This window comes from Mytilus edulis, chromosome 9, assembly GCF_963676685.1.
Source record: "Mytilus edulis chromosome 9, xbMytEdul2.2, whole genome shotgun sequence".
In the NCBI taxonomy this organism is placed as follows: Eukaryota; Metazoa; Mollusca; class Bivalvia; order Mytilida; family Mytilidae; genus Mytilus; species Mytilus edulis.
In genome coordinates this window covers 47,991,758-48,015,784 of record NC_092352.1, presented here as the reverse complement: position 1 = coordinate 48,015,784, position 24,027 = coordinate 47,991,758, and the positions used below count along the sequence as shown (strand labels likewise).

Here is a 24,027-nt window from a genome sequence, read left to right as displayed (position 1 = left end):
ATAAATATATTTTATTTCGTTTGAAATTTTGGTTTTCCCGTTTGCTATTTGTAGTAATTATTTATAGATGGATACCAGTATAACCAGTTCTGATACTGGTTTTACAACAGTATGTACTATTAATGAAGTTTGATGTTAAGTTATAAGGCACGAGGAAAGTTTTGGCGGTTTCTACGGGTGGGGTTTAATGGTACTATATAAAGTTTGACATTTAAATGTATAGTCTCGAAGGTGCTCGCAGTTGCGTCGAATCGAAGTTGGTCACATTGGTATATTTACAGTTGCTGCTAGGTTTATTGTGCGTACAGGCGTTGGAGGTATTAGCCGAGGAAAAGGAAACGATGCGAAAGGAACCATGTTATATGTCATGTATCTATATATGTTGTTTGAATCGAAAATATCTGTACTATAAAGTAAAATAAAATATTGTATTACAAGAGAAGATAATATGTAACTGCAATCAACTAATCCTATATCTGTGTTTGTTTTGTTTATAACCTATTGAATTTATAGATTAAATACTTCAAATTCGGACGAACAGGGCGAGGGAGTTAAGTTTTATAATAACAACTAGCCATTTAGATATTAACAATCCGCACTTTCATTTTCTATGTTCAGTGGACCGTGAAATTGGGGTAAAATCTCTAATTTGGCATTACAATTAGTAAAATCATATCATATGGAACATGTGTACTAAGTTTCAAGTTGATTGGACTTCAACTTCATCAAAAACTACCTCGACCAAAAATCTTAACCTGAAGCAGGACGAACGGACGAACGAACACACAGACGGTTAAACGGATGCACAGACCAGAAAACATAATGCCCATAAATGGGGCATAAAAGATATGCACTTTTTTTTTAGTTTGAAGTTTTATATGACTTGAACAGATATATATTTAGCTGATCTGGAATGTCTTGGATTTTGTGTGGTCTTTGATTTTACAATATATCTTCTGAGTCCGAAGAATGGGTAGGATGAATATGCACACGTAAACTTGGTAAACCATTTGACATTTTATATTTGTATCAAGGTAATTCAAACCATGTGATATTTCTCTTTGCTTGATTTTGTTAGTATGTTTTTTTTTAGAAAAATGTTCTGTTGTACTGTTCTATAATTTTGGTAAATGCTGTTATCCCATTAAGATGTATTACAGTTATGAGTTATTTCTAACCAGAGAAATTAGATTATCTAGTTTTTTTATAGGTACTTACCAACATCACAGTTTTTGCCAGACCAACCATAAGTACATGTACATTGATAATAATCCGGAATATTTGTACAACTTGCTCCATTCTTACATGGACCACTACCACAGGACCTATAATCTGTAAAACAAAAAACACCTCACAACAACGAATTTGTTTTATTATTGTGAAAGTATCTGGTTTTCCCAAACACATTCAAAGAGAGTAAGCAGGTATCGTTCCATGGTTAATTGCACTTTTACGTTTTAATTTCCTTGTTTCCTATATACTAAGGAAATCGGTGACTGTCTAGTTTTTATTTACATCAAATGTTTTTCCTTATCGGTTAATTTAGACAGATAGCAATAAATGAGACTATAGTTTATTTTACATTTGCTATTTAGACTGAAACGCAATGCCAATTATAAGAATACAATAAACTGACAAAAAGATAATTATGCATTTTTTGAAAGAAAAACAAATCCATTTTACACAGACTCACTCACCCTTGATATCTTCTCCTCTCCTTTATTTGGATCGATGCAATTTAGATCTTGAAATAAAATCTATTAAAATCTTCAATTGCATTTACTTTACTTACATGCGCACCGTGGTTTTCTTCCACTCCATAGTGCACTCAGTTGGCAACTTCTACTAGATGATCCGCCCACCAACCGGTACCCACTATCACAGGTATATCTTACCGATCTACCAAAGGTGAAGGTACTACCATGTAAGTTGCCATGCCATATGGATCCAGGATTTCCACAGTTCACCTCTACAATAAACACCAATTTATATTGACTAAATTTTTGAAAACGTTTTTAAGTTTTAATATTTGTTATCCTTGTACATGTACAAAGATAATGGTAATCCAAGTTTTATCTTTTGATTGTAGCAATCATACTCGAACGAAACAGTGAACAAAAATTCATAAATGAAGTATAGCTGACTACATGGACTATGCAATATGGGCTTGCTCATTGTTGAAGACCGAACAGTGACCTAGAGCTGTTAAATTTAGTGTCATTTGGTTGTTTCATTTCAATCATACCACATCTTCTCTTTTTTTCTACATATGAAAAAAGAAATCACCAATCTTTTTTTTTTGTGTAATCATATCAAATTGAAACATAAAGTAAAACGTACAATATAACTTCGTTACGCTATATAGATGATGCCCTCTCATGAACTTATTCACATAATTTGTGACTCTGTGGAACGCATGTATCTCATCGGACTTACAATAAAAGATGAAATAGATTAAATTTAGTCTGCCTCATATCTTAGGTAACGGTTTGAAAATTGAAATCATCTGTTTTGTCGTATAGTTCATTTTTCAATTGACCTTCATTGTTAGTCATATATTCATATTCATGCCATTTCATGGAAAGAAGCAAAACGATAAAATTATTAAACTCAAAGGAGAATATAAAAAGGAAAGTCCATTAACAAAATACAAAATCACTCATGGAACATTCCTTGTGGGTTTTTCTTTTAAAGACAATTGAATAAATTTGAGGGAATAGTTAGGAAACGTACCAATTAACGACATATTAAAATAACGGATAGCATTAAATACTGCAAGTATCTCTTCTATTAAATCACAGCATGCGGAGTTGGATAATGCAAGATCAACAAATGCCATCATTCATTACGATTTTTTAAATACAAGATTACTAATATCTAACTTATAATAATAATCAATTGAAATACTCCAGTTTTTAATAAAATACTAAAAATCCTTACGATGTCCGCAGCAATCTCCATAAAATCCTGTTACACATCTACAAGAGTAGCTATCTGATGTTCCGCCATTATTACAATATGCATTACATCTCGAGTAGTCTGTTCCACTTTCATCGTCAGTGCATGTGTAGTAGCTAAAGACACACCCAGGTTCGTGAGTATACAGCCATACACTTCTACTTCGACTTCGTTTACCATTACATTCGCTATCGCAAGTTTTCCAGGCTTGCCACTCATTCCAACGACAGCCACATTGATCCCACTGTGAGGACCTCCAACATTCTATAGAACCAAATAACGAAAGAAACGTAACCAAAAGCAATGGAATGAACCCCTGCAATGTAAATATAATAGAATTTGATGCAGCTGGCATACAAAGGAGTGGTTTAGCTAGCTATTTAACCAGGTTTAATCCAAATTTCGACATAAGAAAATGCCTGTACTAGTGCAAGTCATGAATATGACAGTTGTTATCCATTCGTTTGATGGGTTTGTCATTAATAATGGAATAGTTTAGCTTTAATATTGTTGCACCTATAGGGTCTTTGCACACTTATTCTCAAACCAGTTGTTGGCATAGTACGGGTTATGGTCTTCTCATCTATTCATGATGGTATGATACTAAACCTTAAATGGGAGGGATTGTGCTTAATACTCATGTGATGAAAACATAATCCTTTAATCAGTTTGATTGAGGTCTGATTCTGGCATATTGATAACTGCTAATAGTCCTTTGTTAATTGATGTATCATTGTCATTTTGTTTAGTTTCTTTTGCTATCTACCAGAGGTATAGAGGGAGGGTTCAGATATAAAAAAAAACATGTTTAACTCCACCGCATTTTGATGCCTGTCCCAGGTCAGGAGCCTATGTAAGTCTTGCGTGTTTTTTAATTTTAGTTTAGTATGACGTTCTTTATCGATGAAATAATACACATTTTTGTAAAGGGTCCAGCTGTAGCACGCCTCCGGTGCGGGATCTTATCGCTGTATTGAACACCCATGATAAAACATAGATACAGTACTTGCAACCTTAGGCGTTACTATTTTAGCGATCAGTCAGCGGTCATCGATCAGTCACCGATCAGTCCAGTTCGCGTCAAACTCACGTCAGCAATCCGTCAGACTTATAGTAAAAGTAATTGACTGATCGGACTGATCAGACGGATAGTACCGATCGACCTTGATGACGGATTGAACTTTAATACGTCACATGATAAACTAATACAAATTACGGAATTTTAGTTTCGTTTAATCTAATTAAAATGGCGACTCTTGAAAATCGAACGTTCAATGATACATTTTGTTTATTAATTATTTGGCAAAATTTTATGAATTGAAATGAAAAAAAATGTACAGATAAAACCTAAATTAAATTATCATCATTAAAGAATGGTCTTTTTCATTTTATTTAGGTTATATATTTTCAAAACCGGCGAGTTCTAAAACGGTGTCTACATCGCGATTTTTATTTCATTATTTTCCAAACATTCTCAGGAAAAACAAAATGAAAGAATCAGTTATTGAAAAATGAAGTCTATTTTTTTTCAATATTTATAATTTTTGTATCCTTATCATCATAAAATTCTTAAAAAAAAACTTATAATCACGGACTTTCTATATTCTCGTCACAATCGAAGCATTTAAAACAACAAATTACAAAAATAACTGCTGTATTTTTTAACAAGAAATAGAAATAATTTTAAACAATGCAAACATTACATTATATTTTTTTTTAATAAAAAATCATTTATAACAACTGATTGCAATTGAAATTACAATATTTTCCAATATGAGAAGTAATATTTGCATTTTTGCCAACACGTACAAAAAAATAATATCTCTTTCCTTAAAGTAAACATAATTTATGAAGAACAACCAATCCTGACGGACAAAAAGTAATGCAATCATTTATTTTAAGTATTTTAAGTCTCATTACATCTCAATTCTAATAAGCAGACTTGTCTCAAGATGGTAAAATAACTGATTTCAAATAAAATAGTATCATCTTTAATAAAAAGAAGAATAATTTTGGTTATTTTAAACAATGCGAATAAAACTTTAGTATGATTTCTCTGACATTCCTTTAATTTTATGAACAAAAAAACTATTTTAAACTATAAAAAGTACAAAATCCAATGGCGGTCAATAATTTTCAGTAAAATGAAGAAATATTTGCATTTTAGGTAACGCGTACAAAAATTTAATATCTTTTCCTTAAAGTAAGCATGTTTTATGAAGAACAGCCAATCCTGATGTACAAAAAGTACTGAAATCATATGACAGTTAATAATATCCATCAAAATAAATCAATAACTACATTTTTATTCCACAAAAATAAAAGTTTAAGTATTTTAATTCTCACTATATCTGAATTCTAATTAGAAGACTTGTCTCAAGATGGTAAAAATAACTGATTTCAAATAAAATAGTATCATTTTTGATAAAAAGAAGAATAATTTTGATTATTTTAAACAATGCGAACAAAATTTTAGTATGATTTTTCTGATATTATTTTAATTTTATGAAAAAAAAACTATTCTCAACTATAAAAAGTATAAAAATCCAATGGCGGTCAATAATTTTCAGTAAAAAGTATAATATTTGCATTTTAGGAAACGCGTACAAAAATTTTATATCTTTATCCTAAAAGTAGGCATATTTTATGAAGAACAGCCAATCCTGATGTACAAAAAGTACTGAAATCATATGACAGTTAATAATATGCATCAAAATAAATCAATAACTACATTCTTATTCCACAAAAATAAAAGTTTAAGTATTTTAATTCTCATTCTATCTGAATTCTAATAAGCAGACTTGTCTCAAGATGGTAAAATAACTGATTTCAAATAAAATAGTATCATCTTTAATAAAAAGAAGAATAATTTTTGTTATTTTAAACAATGCGAATAAAACTTTAGTATGATTTCTCTGACATTCCTTTAATTTTATGAACAAAAAAACTATTTTAAACTATAAAAAGTACAAAATCCAATGGCGGTCAATAATTTTCAGTAAAATGAAGAAATATTTGCATTTTAGGTAACGCGTACAAAAATTTAATATCTTTTTCCTTAAAGTTAGCATGTTTTATGAAGAACAGCCAATCCAGATGTACAAAAAGTACTGAAATCATATGACAGTTAATAATATGCATCAAAATAAATCAATAACTACATTCTTATTCCACAAAAATAAAAGTTTAAGTATTTTAATTCTCATTATATCTGAATTCTAATAAGCAGACTTGTCTCAAGATGGTAAAATAACTGATTTCAAATAAAATAGTATCATCTTTAATAAAAAGAAGAATAATTTTGATTATTTTAAACAATGCGAACAAAATTTTAGTATGATTTTTCTGATATTCTTTTTATTTATGAAAAAAAAATATTCCTAAATATAAAAAGTACAAAAATCCAATGGCGGTCAATAATTTTCAGTAAAATGAAACAATATTTTCATTTAAGGAAACGCGTACAAAAATTTTATATCTTTTTCCTAAAAGTAAGCATATTTTATGAAGAACAGCCAAACATAGATGTACAAAAAGTACTGAAAACATATGGCGGTTAATAATTTGTATCAAAATAAATCAATAACTACATTCTTATTCCACAAAAAAATAAAAGTTTAAGTATTTTAATTCTCATTATATCTCGATTCTGATTAGAAGACTTGTCTCAAAATGGTAAAAATAACTGATTTCAAATAAAATAGTATCATTTTTGATAAAAAGAATAATTCTCATTATATCTCGATTCTGATTGAAAGACTTGTCTCAAAATGGTATCATTTTTGATAAAAAGAAGAATAATTTTGATTATTTTAAACAATGCGAACAAAATTTTAGTATGATTTTTCTGATATTATTTTAATTTTATGAAAAAAAAACTATTCTCAACTATAAAAATCCAATGGCGGTCAATAATTTTCCGTAAAATGAAACAATATTTGCATTTAAGGAAACGTGTACAAAAATTTTATATCTTTTTCCTAAAAGTAGGCATATTTTATGAAGAACAGCCAATCCTGATGTACAAAAAGTACTGAAATCATATGACGGTTAATAATTTGTATCAAAATAAATCAATAACTACATTCTTATTCCATAAAAATAAAAGTTTAAGTATTTTAATTCTCACTATATCTCAATTCTGATTAGAAGACTTGTCTCTAGATGGTAAAAATAAATGATTTCAAATAAAATAGTATCATTTTTAATAAAAAGAAGAAGAATTTTGGTTATTTTTAACAATGCGAATAAAACTTCAGTATGATTTCTCTGCCATTCTTTTAATTTTATGAAAAAAAACTATTCTCAACTATAATAAGTACAAAAATCCAATGGCGGTCAATAATTTTCTGTAAAATGAAGAAATATTTGCATTTTAGGAAACGCGTACAAAAATTTAATATCTTTTTCCTTAAAGTAAGATTATGTGATATACACTGTAGATACAATGGATAAGCGTTGATTCTTGAAAAAGAAACCATGAGCCCGCAGGGCAAATGGTTTGTTTTTCATGAATCAACGCTTATCCATTGTATCTATCACTTAAACTATTGTGATAATGTCTTTTGAAAATTAAAGTCTATTCTTAATTAGAAGGTATTGTAAGTGAGTTTAATTAACCATGATATTGTGTCAAACGATCCATTACAATAAATTCGATATCACAATTAAATATTTAAAAAAAATACAAATATATTATAACACAACACGTCTGCCCTTAAAGATCTTCATATCATCAGGCATTAAAATGTCATCTGTTTTTACAAAATAAGACATATTCGAACTTATTTCTATTTGAATTGATCTTAATGGAAATGGAGAATGTGTCAAAGGGACAACAACCCGACAAAAACATTATATATAGTGCATATAATAAGTATGTTTCCGGAATTTCAAGACATATGACGATTTTCTAGCATAGGAATTTGCGAATTAAAATTTGTTAAATTATGTAGTAAAACAGATGAAATCATATAATATTAATTTATAAAAGAAAAATGGACCATTATTATGCAATCCATTTTTGTTTTCTTTGAAACATATGGAATAGCTAACCATTAACCGATAATAAGCGACCAAAATCGCTTTTTTACACAAAATATCCATTCAAATATTCCGTATATAACATTCAAAACAAGATAAAAAACTGGAAATCTAGACTAATTTGGAACAACAAAAAGAATTCAGGGATTCGAACCTAAACAGACAAGTCCTTAGCTTTAAATCATTTATCTTAACTACGAAACCTCGTGGCTATCAATTCATACTATACGATTACCTATTATGTATATATTAAGGTACAAGCCATGTGTGTCCGTTGTACCGATGTATATCATATATTCATTTATATATATAAAATAGACTTTTAAAACCGATTGGTAGCCCAGAGGTTTCGTCGATATGTTAATGTCAGTAACAAGTTACAAAACTTATGGACGGGTTCGATTCCCAGTGAAGGCATATAGAAACTACAAAAATTAAAGGTAAGTTTTTAAAAATAATTGCATTAGTGAACAGAAATCAGGAAATTCGTCAATTCAAACTTAATGATATTAGGAACACAAAGGAAACAATAGAATATAATCTGGTGAGTCCATTTCAGCGACGGATTTAGGAAGCGTTGATTCTAGAAAAAGAATCCACGGTAAATGAATAGGCTGACGTCACCACAATGGTTTAATTTATGAAGAACAGCCAATCCTGATGTACAAAAAGTACTGAAATCATATGACAGTTAATAATATGCATCAAAATAAATCAATAACTACATTCTTATTCCACAAAAATAAAAATTTAAGTATTTTAATTCTCAATATATCTGAATTCTGATTAGAAGACTTGTCTCAAGATGGTAAAAATAACTGATTTTAAATAAAATAGTATCATTTTTGATAAAAAGAAGAATAATTTTGATTATTTTAAACAATGCAAACAAAATTTTAGTATGATTTTTCTGATATTATTTTAATTTTATGAAAAAAAAACTATTCTCAACTATAAAAAGTATAAAAATCCAATGGCAGTCAATAATTTTCAGTAAATTGAAACAATATTTGCGTTTTAGGAAACGCGTACAAAAATTTTATATCTTTTTCCTAAAAGTAAGCATATTTTATGAAGAACAGCCAATCCTGATGTACAAAAAGTACTGAAATCATATGACGGTTAATAATTTGTATAAAACTAAATCAATAACTACATTCTTATTCCACAAAAATAAAAGTTTAAGTATTTTAATTCTCACTATATCTCAATTCTTATTAGAAGACTTGTCTCTAGATGGTAAAAATAACTGATTTCAAATAAAATAGTATCATTTTTAATAAAAAGAAGAAGAATTTTGGTTATTTTTAACAATGCAAATAAAATTTCAGTATGATTTCTCTGCCATTCTTTTAATTTTATGAAAAAAAACTATTCTCAACTATAATAAGTACAAAAATCCAATGGCGGTCAATAATTTTCTGTAAAATGAAGAAATATTTGCATTTTAGGCAACGCGTACAAAAATTTAATATCTTTTTCCTTAAAGTAAGATTATTTTATGAAGAACAGCCAATCATTATGTACAAAAAGTACTGAAATCATATGACAGTTAATAATATGCATCAAAATAAATCAATAACTACATTCTTATTCCACAAAAATAAAAGTTTAAGTATTTTAATTCTCATTATATCTGAATTCTGATTAGAAAACTTGTCTCAAGATGGTAAAAATAACTGATTTTAAATAAAATAGTATCATTTTTGATAAAAAGAAGAATAATTTTGATTATTTTAAACAATGCGAACAAAATTTTAGTATGATTTTTCTGATATTCTTTTAATTTATGAAAAAAAAACTATTCTTAAATATAAAAAGTATAAAAATCCAATGGCAGTCAATAATTTTCAGTAAAATGAAGAAATATTTGCATTTTGGGCAACGCATACAAAATTTTTATATCCTTTTCCTGAAAGTTAGATTATTCTATGAAGAACAGCCAATCCTGATGTACAAAAAGTACTGAAATTATATGACGGTTAATAATTTGTATCAAAATAAATCAATAACTACATTCTTATTCCACAAAAATAAAAGTTTAAGTATTTTAATTCTCATTATATCTGAATTCTGATTAGAAGACTTGTCTCAAGATGGTAAAAATAACTGATTTCAAATAAAATAGTATCATTTTTGATAAAAAGAAGAATAATTTTGATTATTTTAAACAATGCGAACAAAATTTTAGTATGATTTCTCTGACATTCCTTTAAATTTATGAACAAAAAAACTATTCTAAACTATAAAAAGTACAAAATTCAATGGCAGTCAATAATTTTCAGTAAAATGAAGAAATAATTGCATTTTAGGTAACGCGTACAAAAATTTAATATCTTTTTACTTAAAGTAAGCATGTTTTATGAAGAACAGCCAATCCTGATGTACAAAAAGTACTGAAATCATATGATGGTTAATAATTTGCATCAAAATAAATCAATAACTGCATTCTTATTCCACAAAAATAAAAGTTTAAGTATTTTAATTCTCATTATATTTCAATTCTAATTAGAAGACTTGTCTCAAGATGGTAAAAATAACTGATTGCAAATAAAATAATACAATATTTGATAAAAAGAATATTAATTTTGGTAATTCTAAACAATGGGAACAAACTTTTAATATCATTTCTTTGACATTCTTTTAATTTCATAACGCCATTCTAGAGGTGGCGTGAATCAGATGTGGATACTTAAAAATTCAAAAGATCTTTTAGAGTACATACAATCTAACTCTCTTTCATCTTGTAACAGTATTAAAACATTTGACTTTTCTACCCTGTACACAAGTATTCCACATTCCAAACTAAAAGACAAATTGAAAGAGTTGATATTACTTTGCTTCATAAAAAAGAATGGCCAACGTAGATACAAGTATCTTGTCTTAGGGAGGGATAAATCCTACTTTGTAAAGAATCACTCTGATTCAAACAAAAAATTCTCTGAAACTGATATTATCAAGATGCTTGATTTCTTGATTGACAACATATTTGTTACGTTCGGAGGACGTGTTTTTCAACAGACTGTCGGCATTCCAATGGGAACAAACTGTGCCCCTCTACTCGCCGACTTGTTTCTTTATTATTATGAGGCTGACTTCATGCAGGAACTTCTTAGGAAGAAAGATAAGAAGTTAGCAATATCCTTTAACTCTACTTTCCGCTATATAGATGATGTTCTTTCACTAAACAATTCAAAATTTGGTGACTATGTGGAACGCATCTATCCAATCGAACTAGAGATAAAGGATACTACAGATACAGTTAAGTCGGCTTCATATCTTGACTTACATCTAGAAATTGACAATGAGGGTCGGTTGAAAACAAAACTTTACGACAAAAGAGATGATTTCAGCTTTCCAATTGTGAACTTTCCATTTCTAAGTAGCAACATTCCAGCAGCACCTGCATACGGGGTATATATCTCCCAATTGATACGATATTCCCGTGCTTGCATTTCCTATCATGATTTTCTTGATAGAGGTTTGCTGCTCACAAGGAAGCTATTAAACCAAGAGTTCCAAATGGTGAAGTTGAAATCATCCCTTCGTAAATTTTACGGACGCCATCACGAGTTGGTTGACCGTTATGGAATAACCGTTTCACAAATGATATCGGATATGTTCCTTACGTCGTAACTACAATCCCCTTCCCTTTCATGAATATGACCTACCGAATTAGACTATTTACCGGATTTGTAATCACTTAAGCAACACGACGGGTGCCACATGTGGAGCAGGATCTGCTTACCCTTCCGGAGCTCCTGAGATCACCCCTAGTTTTTGGTGGGGTTCGTGTTGTTTATTCTTTAGTTTTCTATGTTGTGTCGTGTGTACTAATGTTTTTCTGTTTGTCTTTTTTATTTTTAGCCATGGTGTTGTCAGTTTGTTTTAGATTTATGAGTTTGACTGTCCTTTTGGTATCTTTCGTCCCTCTTTTAAAATGTAAGAATATCATATATCTCCACAAAAGAGACGTTGTTTGGGAAACAGCTGTTTTAACAAATTGCATCCTATAGATAAGGGCACAAAACACAGTATAGAAAACTAGATGCAGTGAGAAACCAGGGGGACAAAAAAAATGTTTTATCATTTGATTTTGCCATTTGGTTAAGGACTTTCCGTTTCGAATTTTCCTCGGAGTTCAGTATTTTTGTGATTTACTTTTTGCAAACAATAAACAGCTTAAATCTTACCAAAAAAAGACCTGCATTAAACTTACAAGCATTTATGATAAAACCCTATATGGTGTACATGATGTCATAAATACTTTATAAAACTCCTACCGATACGATAAAATACTTCTACCAGCGTTTTACTGTTGTTGCAAATATCAAAGTATACCCCTAAAAAAAAACTTTCTACGTGTAATAAATTATTCTTTTAAATTGTAATGGTTTATGTCTCTTACAAACATATATCCATTATGAGGTCTCATAATGCCAAAGTACATAAGGAACTATGATGTTTTTTAGCGTTGCTTTCAATATTTTGAAACACAAGACGGACGAATCATGCAGGTATTTATCTTTGTAATTTCCATCTACCAAATCATCTTTTAGCCTACTTTAAGAAATGAACTACATGTATATTGTTTCTGGCAGCAATATCACAAATTCGTTATTCTGTTGATTGATTATTTCTGTAATCAGAATGTGTTTACTACTTCTATATATTTACACAATCATTCTTTATATTTTAGCACCCCATTAAATCAATATTCTTTATTTTCATTTTGCCCATTTTTCTGTAATTCTATATTTTTGTAGGGCCGAAAATCCCATTTAAATGAGATAATTACACTCTCATACAGTACACACTGAATTATGTTTTTAAGACATTTTACAATGTAAAACACCATGAAGAATACTTTAAAGATGATGTTATTTCACTAAATAATTCAAAATTTGGTGACTATGTTGAACGCATCTATCCCATCGATCTAGAGATAAAGGATACTTCAGATACAGTTAAGTCGGCCTCATATCTTGACTTACATCTAGAAATTGACAATGGGAGTCGGTTGAAAACAAAACTTTACGACAGAAGAGATGATTTCAGCTTTCCAATCGTGAACTTTCTATTTCTGAGTAGCAACATACCAGCAGCACCTGCATACGGGGTATATATCTCCCAGTTGATACGATATTCCCGTGCTTGCATTTTCTTGATAGAGGGTTGCTGCTCACAAGGGAGCTATTAAACCAAGAGTTCCAAATGGTGAAGTTGAAATCATCCCTTCGTAAATTTTATTGACGCCATCACGAGTTGTTTGACCGTTATGGAATAACCGTTTCACAAATGATATCGGATATGTTCCTTATGTCGTAATTACAATCCCCTTCCCTTTCATGAATATGACCTACCAAATTAGACTATTTACTATTTGTTTTCACATAAGCAACACGTGGAGCAGGATCTGCTTACCCTTCCGGAGCACCTGAGATCCCTCATAGTTTTTGGTGGGGTTCGTGTTGCTTATTCGTTAGTTTTCTATGTTGTGTCATGTGTACTATTGTTTATTTGTTTGTCTTTTTCATTTTAAGCCTTGGCGTTGTCAGATTATTTTCGATTTATGAGTTTGACTGTCCCTCTGGTATCTTTCGTCCCTCTTTTGTAGTATCTAGAGGTTCTGTATTATGGATTCAGGTAGCCATATAGGTTTATGTTGGAATTGCTACGAATCCATTAAGAATTTTATAAAACAAGCATCGTGAGAGTACTTTTATACGTTTCGTATAATTTTTCGAGGTTCTCGAAGGGGAATTTGTCTTCAATTTTAGTGTTCAACAAAATATATATAACTGTATAAGTCAAGACAATGAAAGATCCCAATGTAGGTTTGAATACGGGCATATAATCTAGGTTATGCATCAAATTCCAGGAAATGCACTATGAACTATTCATATACGTTTGTAATTCAAACAGTATTTTACCAACTACCCTTAAAAAGCCTCAAATGTACTTTTAGATTTTAAATTCCCATGACAAATTAGTTTTGTTTGATAAGCAAATGTTGAAGCATTTGAATTTATATTTAATCCCTTAGAAACATATTGGGTGTTGATTCCTTACAAAGTTTTCGACCTTTTGACGGCTCCATTTTGTATTAGAAAAATAGCACATTTTATCAGTCAGTCTAGAAAAAGATTCATTTTTCAACTTTGTTTTCTTGACAAACTAATTCTCTCACGCTGGATCGTTAGTTCTGATATAGGAAATTGCACATTTTACAGATGCCCTATTGCAGTTTGAGTAGATTGAAGTGATTGTATCGAACAGACAATAGATTAGGACAATGCTACATTAAATGTATATTTACTTAATATGGAATTAAGCTGAAAAAATAAAACTTTACCAACTGAAGAGTGTTTGATTTACTGAAGTAAACACCAAATAAAAGTTTAATATATGCTAGATAGTTTTAGTTTTAGTGTTAAATGGCTAAGTTTCAAACTATTAAATCTTTTTGGTGTATTCTGGTTCGAAGGAGTGGTTACACTGTGCATTGATATAATAAAGTCCAACCTCAAGAGATAGTTAATATTAACTTATAATTTGGATACTAAATTGAAATAGGATGTGCAAAAGAAATGTGTTAAGTATTTCTATTGCTATCCAACTCCAAGTGTTAAAATTGAAAATTAGATTTCAAGAGATAGTAAATTTAAAAACTTATTTGGATAATTAATTGAAATAGGATGTGCAAAAACATAACGTCTTATGTTTTGCGTTTGTTATTCAACTCCAAATTAGAAGAAGATAGTGTTGTTGATATATGTTTTAAGTATATAACTTGTATAGCTACATAATGAAGCCAACTTGTATATTGAACAATAATCTTAGGATACATACAATAAAATCAATTTACACAGGATTAAAGTTGGTTCTTATCTTTGTCATGCATGCCTACAAACTACAAAAGGACATTCATCAGCCTTGGCTACAAAAATGAAAGACAAATAGACAAACAACAGTACACAAAACACAACATAGAAAACTAATGACTGAGCAACACGTACCCTACCAAACAAAAAGAGTAAATCTCACGGGTTCCAGAAGGGTACGAAGATCCAGCTCCATATGTGACACCAATCGTGTTGATCATACAAGTATACACCTGTAAATAAGTTCATTGTGATGGAGTTGGAATCTTTCGGTCGTATTCTGTGAAACGGATATTCCATAACGGTCAACAAACTCGTGATAGCGTCCATAATAGTTATCAAAGGTACCAGGATTTTAATTTAATACGCCAATACCATAACAAACTTATCAAATTATCAATGTAAAGATTTCATTCAATTTCTTAGCATGCACATTACATTTGAATTAAGAAACACGACTAGAATAATATTTACGAAGGAATGGTTGTATCTTCATCACTTGGAACTCTTGCGTTCAACCTAGAGACCAGTTTTGGGATTTTTCTAGTACAGCAGAAAGTAAAGATACTGCTACTTTTTTTTGTTCCTAAGAAGTTTTTAAATGATATCAAACTCATATGAAAAAAGGAACAAGTCAAAAAGAGGAGAACAGACTTTTACCATAAGAAAGTTAATTGTAATTCATAAACACGTCCTCTAAACGTAATAATTATGTTGTCGACCAAGTCATCAAGCAGCTTTGTAAAGTCAGTTGCAGAGAAGTTTAGTTTAAATCAGAGAGATATTTTACAAGGTATATTTTATCCCTCTTGAGAACAAGATACTTGTATCTACGTTGGTCATTTTTTTATTCAACAAAGTAGAACCAACACTTTTAATGTATCTTTAGGTTGTAAAGGGGAATACTTAATTCAAATGTTAAAAAATCAATTGATTCATACTATTGAATGATGAAAGGGTCTTAGATTGCATGTCCTCTAAAGATCTTTGGAAGTTGTCATTATCCACATCCTCATTTACTCCAGCGCTAGTATAACAAATTCACAGTAACTTTTGGTCACGGTTTTCATTGCTGTTTAATTTGATGTTAATAGTGTAGACACATATTTAGTGGATCATTTAGAAGAACCGTCTATATAACGATGTTTGTAAGGATATTTATGTAGTTTTCTTTCTTCGTAAGTGGCATACATGGAACTAGAATCAGAAAAATATTTACACATACATTGTAAAATACGAAGTAATTGTTCCAAAGCTATGAGTTGTTCATGTTGGAGTCGCTAATGTTTAAGTATCTGTCTTTGTAAAAATCATGCAGAGGGTGATTCATGACATGTCACGGAAGTAATTTCTTTTGCCCTATACAATAAGAACTTTGGTAGATTTTTTGGACTTTTGCCTGAATATGTAAAAAAAAGACCCTTTTGAAAATCTAAAATAAGAGAATTTAAAGTCCAATAGAAGTCAAGTTAATCAATAATAACAATTAGTGTTTTTACATTGTTAAACAAAACTATTCAAAAACGTTACAATTTTGAATTTACAAAATAGTTTATTTCCATGGCAACCATTTAAAAATATGTTAAAATTCGAAAATGAAAAATTTCAAAAACTCCGAAATTTTAAATCTGTTTATCTCCCAGGACCAACAATACCAAGACATGTCACTGACAAATTTTGAAAGACAACATTCTATGTACTCATAGAATAAAACGAAAGTCGTGTGGTATTTTTCCTTTAAAAAAATCATTTCAGTAAAAAATTGTAAATTTTCATCAATATTTAGATTGCCAAAAAGATGAAAAATCAAACATTTTGAAATTAACAGCTAAAACATTCCATTTATATGTGTATTTTTGACACAAATTTGATAATTAAAAAATCCTTTTTTCTCAAAATTATAAATGTTTTCAAAAAATTTAGATACTATTTGATTGAAAACATTTTGAGCATTGTAGCATGCAATTTTTCCAAAAGATTAGGGCAATAATAGTACCCTCTTCCCCATTTTTAGATATTAGATTTTTTTCAGAAATAGGGAATTTGCCAAAGAGATAACAACCCAAACAAACAACAGAAAACTGCCGTAAGGCTGATGACTGAATGAAGTATTGATGCGTCCCTAAACACACTTGTTTTGTGCAAATTGAAATTAAAATATGTCTTCAGATGCTTTTTTATTGTCTTAAAAATTAGCCTCTGTCCAGGTTTCATTTCAATCTATGTAAAAAAAAAACCAAAGAGACTCGCAAGAGTCCGAATCAATCACCTGAAATGTTTTGGTTGAATCTTTCATCAATGATAATTTGTGCTTTTCAATACATATCAATGAGTTGCTTAACAATTCCATTTAAATGTTCTTTGTATCTGTCATATTCTCTTCTTAAGCAAAAAATGCATTTTACCCCTATGTTCCATTTTAGCCAAAGTGGCTATGTTTCATGAATTACAAAAAAATAATACAAATTTAATTATAATTACCAATTTAGTGGCAGCAACACAACAATAGGTTGTAAGATTCATCTGAAAATTTTAGGGCTGACAGAACTTGACCAGATGAACATTTTTACCTACATCAAATTGCCTTAAATGCTTTAGTGTTTGAGACATAAGCCAATTGATGACAAAAACCCACAGTTCCTTTGGAACGGTGAGCTACGTCCATATTCTGTTAGAAATAGACTGAAAATGAAAAATAAAAAACTTGTACCCTAGAGATTGCTAACGAGGCCACTTTCCATAAATTTGATATTTTAAAGGGTCATAACTCTTTTAAAAAAATCCATTGTCCATCATTATAGAACTTATCTGAGATATTGTTGATATCAACCTAGTGTATAAGTTTTGTAAAAAAAATCGACAAGGATTGTACCTGTGGGAGTGCTAACGAGGCCTTTCCTCATGAATTTATTATTTTTAAGGGCGAAAACTGTTTTTTAAAAAGGCCATTGGCCACCAATATATAACTTGTTTGAGATGTTGCTTATATTGACCAAAAGTATTAGTTTCTTAAAAATCTGACAAGATTTGTACATGTAAGATCGCTGCAATGACCGGACAGACAGACAGACACACGGACATCCAGATGGACACAAGGACGGATAGCAACCAAATCGTTTCTTTTTTCTTAAATCAATGGTTTTGATAAGAAATAACACTCTAACAATTAGACCAATGGGACAGTTTTTAAACTCGGTATAGTATATCCAAGTTCATTATATATGGAAAATACGTTGCCTTGTATCGTTTCTTTTGTTGACTAGTATACTATTACGCAGAGTCAGATGTTGTACACATTATAGCTGTCTTTTATATCTGGGCGTCACTTGTAAGTCTTGTGTGGACAAGGCGCGTTTTTGGCGTATTGAATTTTAAACCTGATGCTTTTTGTTAACTATTAATCATGTTTTTCTTTGTCTAATATGTTCTATTAATTTGTATTGTAGTCCTGTAATATTATGTTTGTCATTTCAATGTTATATTTAACTTTGCCATTAAAGTGCGAGGTTTGACATGCCACAAAACCAGGTTCAACCCACCACTTTTATTCCCCTTTAAAAGTGTCCTGTACCAAGTCAGGAAGATGGCCATTGTTATATTATTGTTCGTTTTTGTGTGTGTTGCATTTTAACGTTGAGTCGTTTGTGTTTTCTCTTATTTTTGATAAATTGAGATAAGACGTGGCACGGTACTTGTCTATCCCAAATTCATGTATTTGGTTTTCATGTTATATTTGTTATTCTCGTGGTGTTTTGTCTGATGCTTGGTCCGTTTCTGTGTGTGTTACGTTTCGGTGTTATGTCGTTGTTCTCTTATATTTAATGCGTTTCCCTCGGTTTTAGTTTGTTACCCCGATTTTGTTTTTTGTCCATGGATTTATGAGTTTTGAACAGCGGTATACTACTGTTGCCTTTATTTACTTTTTACCTCCCATGCTTACATTTATTTGTCACTATGTCGATTTAACTGTCTTAAAATTGAAATTGAAGAAGAACTACGGAACCGGTTTTTTTTCTATTCTGATATATAAAGAATCTTACTTATGCAAAAGAGCTTGAAAGAAATGTGGAATGAGTCAATTGGACACATATGATGCTCCCGTTTGCATATCATAAAAGTTATAAACGGACATAACTGAGGAACGGTAAAAAAAAGAGGGACTAAAGATACCAAAGGGATAGTCAAACTCATAAATCTAAAATAAACTGACAACGCCATGGCTAAAAATGAAAAAGACAAACAGACAAACAATAGTACACATGAGGAACGGTAAAAGTGAAACTAACGAATTCTGTACTTTATCTAAGTTTTGTGGTCATAAATATTGTTTAAAAGTTTCATAACACTTGGTTTAGGCAAACTTAAGAAAGAAAAAGGAAACGAAATATTCAGCAACTGCTTCCCTTTGTAAGGAGGCATGGCTCTAGAAAATTCAACTTGGTTTTGTCACTTTTTTGTATTAGGTGATTTTTGAGCATTGTGTATAATTTTGATAACATTTGGTAAAGACAAGAGAACGGAAACGAAAAATTCAGCAATATTTCTATTTGTAAAAGGGTATAATTCTAGAACGATTTAACTGACACTACCAAAATTCAAATTTTGTCTGTGTTTTGTAGTAATAAGCAATGTGATTAAGTTTCATAACATTAGGTTGAGGCAAACTAAAGTTAGAGAACAGAAACCAACTTTGGGACGTACTGACGGAAGGACAATGGTAAATATTACTGCCCCCGTCGCCACAGCAGAGGCATAAAAATGTGGAAATATAACAGTTGATAGAATTAAGCAAAATTCCATGAATGATCTTTGCTCATGGTAGTTTTAAGGTTTTGAGAATCAAAACACGATATAATAGTTAGGGCCAGCAAATTTCTCTCAAGGTCCACAAAGGAAATATGTTTTGAGAACTATAAAGATGTGATAACTCTGCACTATACAAATTATAAATCAGTTTGGTTATTTAAAAATAATATTGAAAGACAAGCTGTCCTTTTCCATCATATACCATGCAAACATTGACAAATTCTTGCACAATTTAAGGTAGATCGTTGATATATATTTCCTCAAATAGAACAAGCAGAATGTGTATGCCCCCACCGTAGCAAATGGAAAAATTGCTGACTTTTCTGTTTCCGTTCTTTAACTTAAGTTAGCCACAACCCAATGTTATACACAATGCTTATTACCATTTAATACAGATCAGACGAATTTTATTGGTGTCACTTGTACTGTTGATAAGTTATGCCCCATCAAAAATGGAAAAAATGCTGAATTTTCCGTTTTCGTTCTCTCTCTTTCGTCTGTCAGACAGGGTTCATAATTTACTTAGAACCTTGACAATGTTAAGTTGATATGATACTTGTATTAGAATCTTTATATGGAGTGCATTTCTTTCTAACAAAACGATGCAAACGGCTGAGCGCGCACATGTTTTGATCCTTTCTTTCAAACATATGTTTGCAAAGTTTACATAAACTTTGACAAACGATGCAAACGATAAAAATGCGTCTGCAGTTTGTCGTTTGTCGTTTGTTAGAACAAACGCTACATTTGTTTCTAACTTCAACCTGATTAAACGAAGTATTTGTTTCTGCGTTTGTAAAAGTCTGTATTCCAACAACATGTGCATGCAGTATTGAAAGTTCAAACAGGGTCAGTAAGGACTTATTAAACGATGTATTTATTTCAACTTTTGTAGCGTTTAGAAAACAACAACAAACGCGATACAACGTTTACAAATTTTTAGTTAGAAAGAAATGCGGCCTATATAAAAGAGTTTCAAAAGCAATTCAATGATAAATAAAACCAACCAGACATTTCAGTGCATTCTTGTGTAGCAGATCTAAGTCTAGGGTTAAAGTTCTTTAAGCATCAATAATTTGTTTCAAACCAACAATGAGTTGCGTTAAATTATTACTGTAAACACTTTATAGCCATTTTGAAAGAGAAAGTATCCTGAGTAATTTTTTTTTTAAATTGTTCAGGTAGATTTGTTTTACAGATAATCATGTTATGCTCATTGTTGAAGGCTGTACGGTGACCTGTGGTTATTCATTCCTATGTCGTTTGGTCTCTGGTGGAGATTGTCTCATTGGCTATTACAACAAGTCTTCTAATTTTTATACATAGACTTATATGTTTTTGGAGTTTAAGATTATTTTTTTTTACTAATAGCATCAATCTCAGCTACGACAACGAGTTATGCGTATTGCCATTTTTCAAACTTCTGTGAAATCTTACATATAAGATTGAGGGGAGGGGTACATATACTGCCCTCACCTATAGAAGTAATGTTTTCAATTCTTAAAAAGGTTCGTTCACAAGTAAACATAATAAGATACCACTTTTTTTCAAACAATTTTATAATTTGATAAAAATGGTTCTTTTTCCAAAACAAGGGGGGTGCACCATACCCAGAGTGATGCGTTTTAGTTTTGTTCACGCATATCTTCATTAATCATATATTCTCGTATAAAATTAATAAAAATGTGTCAGAATTGCACAAATAAATGGAAAGTTTTAGCTTTTAATGTTTTGAAAATAAAATTGAGAATGGAAATGGGGAATGTGTCAAAGAGACAACAACCCGCCCAAATAAAAAACAACAGCAGAGGGTCACCAACAGGTCTTCAATGTAGCGAGAAATTCCCGCACCCGGAGGCGTCCTTCAGCTGGCCCCTAAACAAATATATACTAGTCCAGTGATAATGAACGCCATACTAATTTCCAAATTGTACACAAGAAACTAAAATTAAAATAATACAAGACTAACAAAGGCCAGAGGTTCCTGACTTGGGACAGGCGCAAAAATGCGACGGGGTTAAACATGTTTGTAAGATCTCAACCCTCCCCCTATACCTCTAACCAATGTAGTAAAGTAAACGCATAACAATACGCACATTAAAATTCAGTTCAAGAGAAATCCGAGTCTGATGTCAGAAGATGTAACCAAAGAAAATAAACAAAATGACAATAATACATAAATAACAACAGACTACTAGCAGTTAACTGACATGCCAGTGTTTGAATATTCATCTGTTTGGTAATCTGAATTTTGGTGCAAATCGACAATTTTGACTAATTGTTTTTTTTTTTAGAAACTTTCTTTTTATTTTATGAATATAGAATGTTGTCATTCAAAATTTGTCAATGACATGTCATGGTATTGTTTGACCTGGGAGATAAACAGATTAAAAATTTAGAAGTTTTTGAAATTTTTTATTTATAATTTTTTTTTACATTTTTTAATTGTTGCTATGGAAACAAACTATTTAGTAAAATCAAAGTTTTTGTATAGGTTGGGGCTTGGTTTGTCAATACTATTAATAAAGTTATTGGTTGTATTGATTAACATTATTTCAATGGTTCTTTAAAATCCCTTATAATTCAATTTCAAAGGCTACTTTTGTGAGTATTTCGGCATAATTTTGTAAGAATGGTTTCCATGGCAACCAAGGTTAAAAAATAATTTAATGGATGTAACCTTTTTTCATCCATACCTTCTTCATAAACAAAATACAAAGTCATTTGAAGAGGGGTCATGAATTGCCCATCAACAGGAACCTGCATGATTCTTACAAAGACAGGCAAGATGATATCCCATACCAAAATTTATTCATGTCTATGTATCTATAATACTAAAATTACGAGGTCCAATTTGTCAGCCGTCATCACGTAAAAACGACGAATCACAGAATTCAACTTTATATATAACTAATATAGTACAAAGGTGTAGATTAAAAATTACACCACATCAGGCCCTTTTGTTTTCCACGTAATTAATGTTGCCAATAATTAAGAAGTTCCGGGTCGAGTCCGCTACCGATACCAAAAGTATATTCACCTGTTACCTATTACCTTATCTGTACGTTCCGCATCTGACAGGCGCACCACCAAACGTTGTATTCAGGATTAATATGCTATATACACGGGTCATAACCACAGGGTTGACACTACTAAATTGTCAAATTGTTACCTATATGTAGTATTTTAATCAGTAAGACTTTCTAAGATAACAATACGAATACTAAAAATAAGGCGTATAGGTACAGTTTTCAATTTGTTAGTGGGCATGACGTAAAACAGCGAAGCAAAGAATTCAACTTTATTTATAACTTATATAGGACAACGCTGTTGATAAAAAAATACTCCATTCCAGGACCTTTTGTTTTCCAAAAAAATAATATTATTGTTTCAGTTCGACGGGTTCAAAAAGAAAGACTTGAAAGCAGAGAAAAACTGTGTATCTTTTAATCGGCATGACTTTATCAGATGACAATACTAATACTAAAATAAGGCTTGCGCATAGTTATATACTTTAATTCAGTCACGGACCCGTGCTATCACGGGTATGTTCTAGTTCAATATAAACTTGTGCACCATTTTGTTACTGAAAAGTTTAAATCGTATGCTTTGGCTTTACCTTAAGCTTTTATGTAACATCAATAAAAATAGGTGTTCCTGAAATACCTGCATCATGTCAAAATACCCAAAATATTATATTTTGTGAGTACACTGAATGTAATTATATGAAGAGTTTGGTAACCTAGCATTTATTTAAAGAGCTATTAAAAAATACATTGTGAGCTAAAAAAAAAAAAAAAAAAAAAAGCACCGGTCACACCTTTATAGATAGTGCGAACAGACGCCGAACGGATAACTTTTTTTCAGTCCGTTCATGTCCATTAGACGTCCGTTCTTATCAGTTAGACGTCGTTCATTTCCGTTACATATCCGTTTTGTATCCGTTACTTGCCCATTATTTATCCGTTAGGGGTCCGGTAGATAAATTCACCAATGGACTTCTACCGGACGTATAGCGGATAAACGGATGTGAAACGGACCTCTACCGGAAGTAAAACGGATAAAACGGATGATGAACGTATATGAAACAGATAAATGCCAATAAAAAAAATTGAGTTAGAAATGTCGTTTATTGGTACATGTATGTCAGATTTCATGAATGCATATTAATCATTATTGGTCTTAGAGTGAGAGAACGTCTTCACTATCAAGCAGCTCTTATTCAGACAAGACCCTACCCTTTGGCAGCATTTTGAAGAACAAACCAAAGCCAGTTACATGGAAACTGTTTGAATATTTATGCGATTTTCATGTATAATTATTGTCGCCTTTAATT

The 24,027-nt window shown here is 30.7% G+C and overlaps 2 protein-coding genes across 3 annotated transcripts in view; one reads left to right on the top strand and one right to left on the bottom strand.

The window, feature by feature from the left end:
• The window catches only part of LOC139489736 (sushi, von Willebrand factor type A, EGF and pentraxin domain-containing protein 1-like), an 87,991-nt gene that overhangs the window by 15,029 nt on the left and 48,935 nt on the right, over positions 1-24,027 (top strand). The window lies entirely within an intron of this gene.
• The window catches only part of LOC139489737 (sushi, nidogen and EGF-like domain-containing protein 1), a 30,032-nt gene that overhangs the window by 3,790 nt on the left and 2,215 nt on the right, over positions 1-24,027 (bottom strand). The window contains exons 2-4 of the mRNA XM_071276496.1: positions 2,941-3,274; positions 1,793-1,969; positions 1,219-1,332 (exon numbers count right to left, since the gene is read on the bottom strand). Of these exons, the coding sequence (XP_071132597.1) occupies positions 1,219-1,332; positions 1,793-1,969; positions 2,941-3,274 (625 nt within the window). The remainder of the gene's footprint in view (positions 1-1,218; positions 1,333-1,792; positions 1,970-2,940; positions 3,275-24,027) is intronic.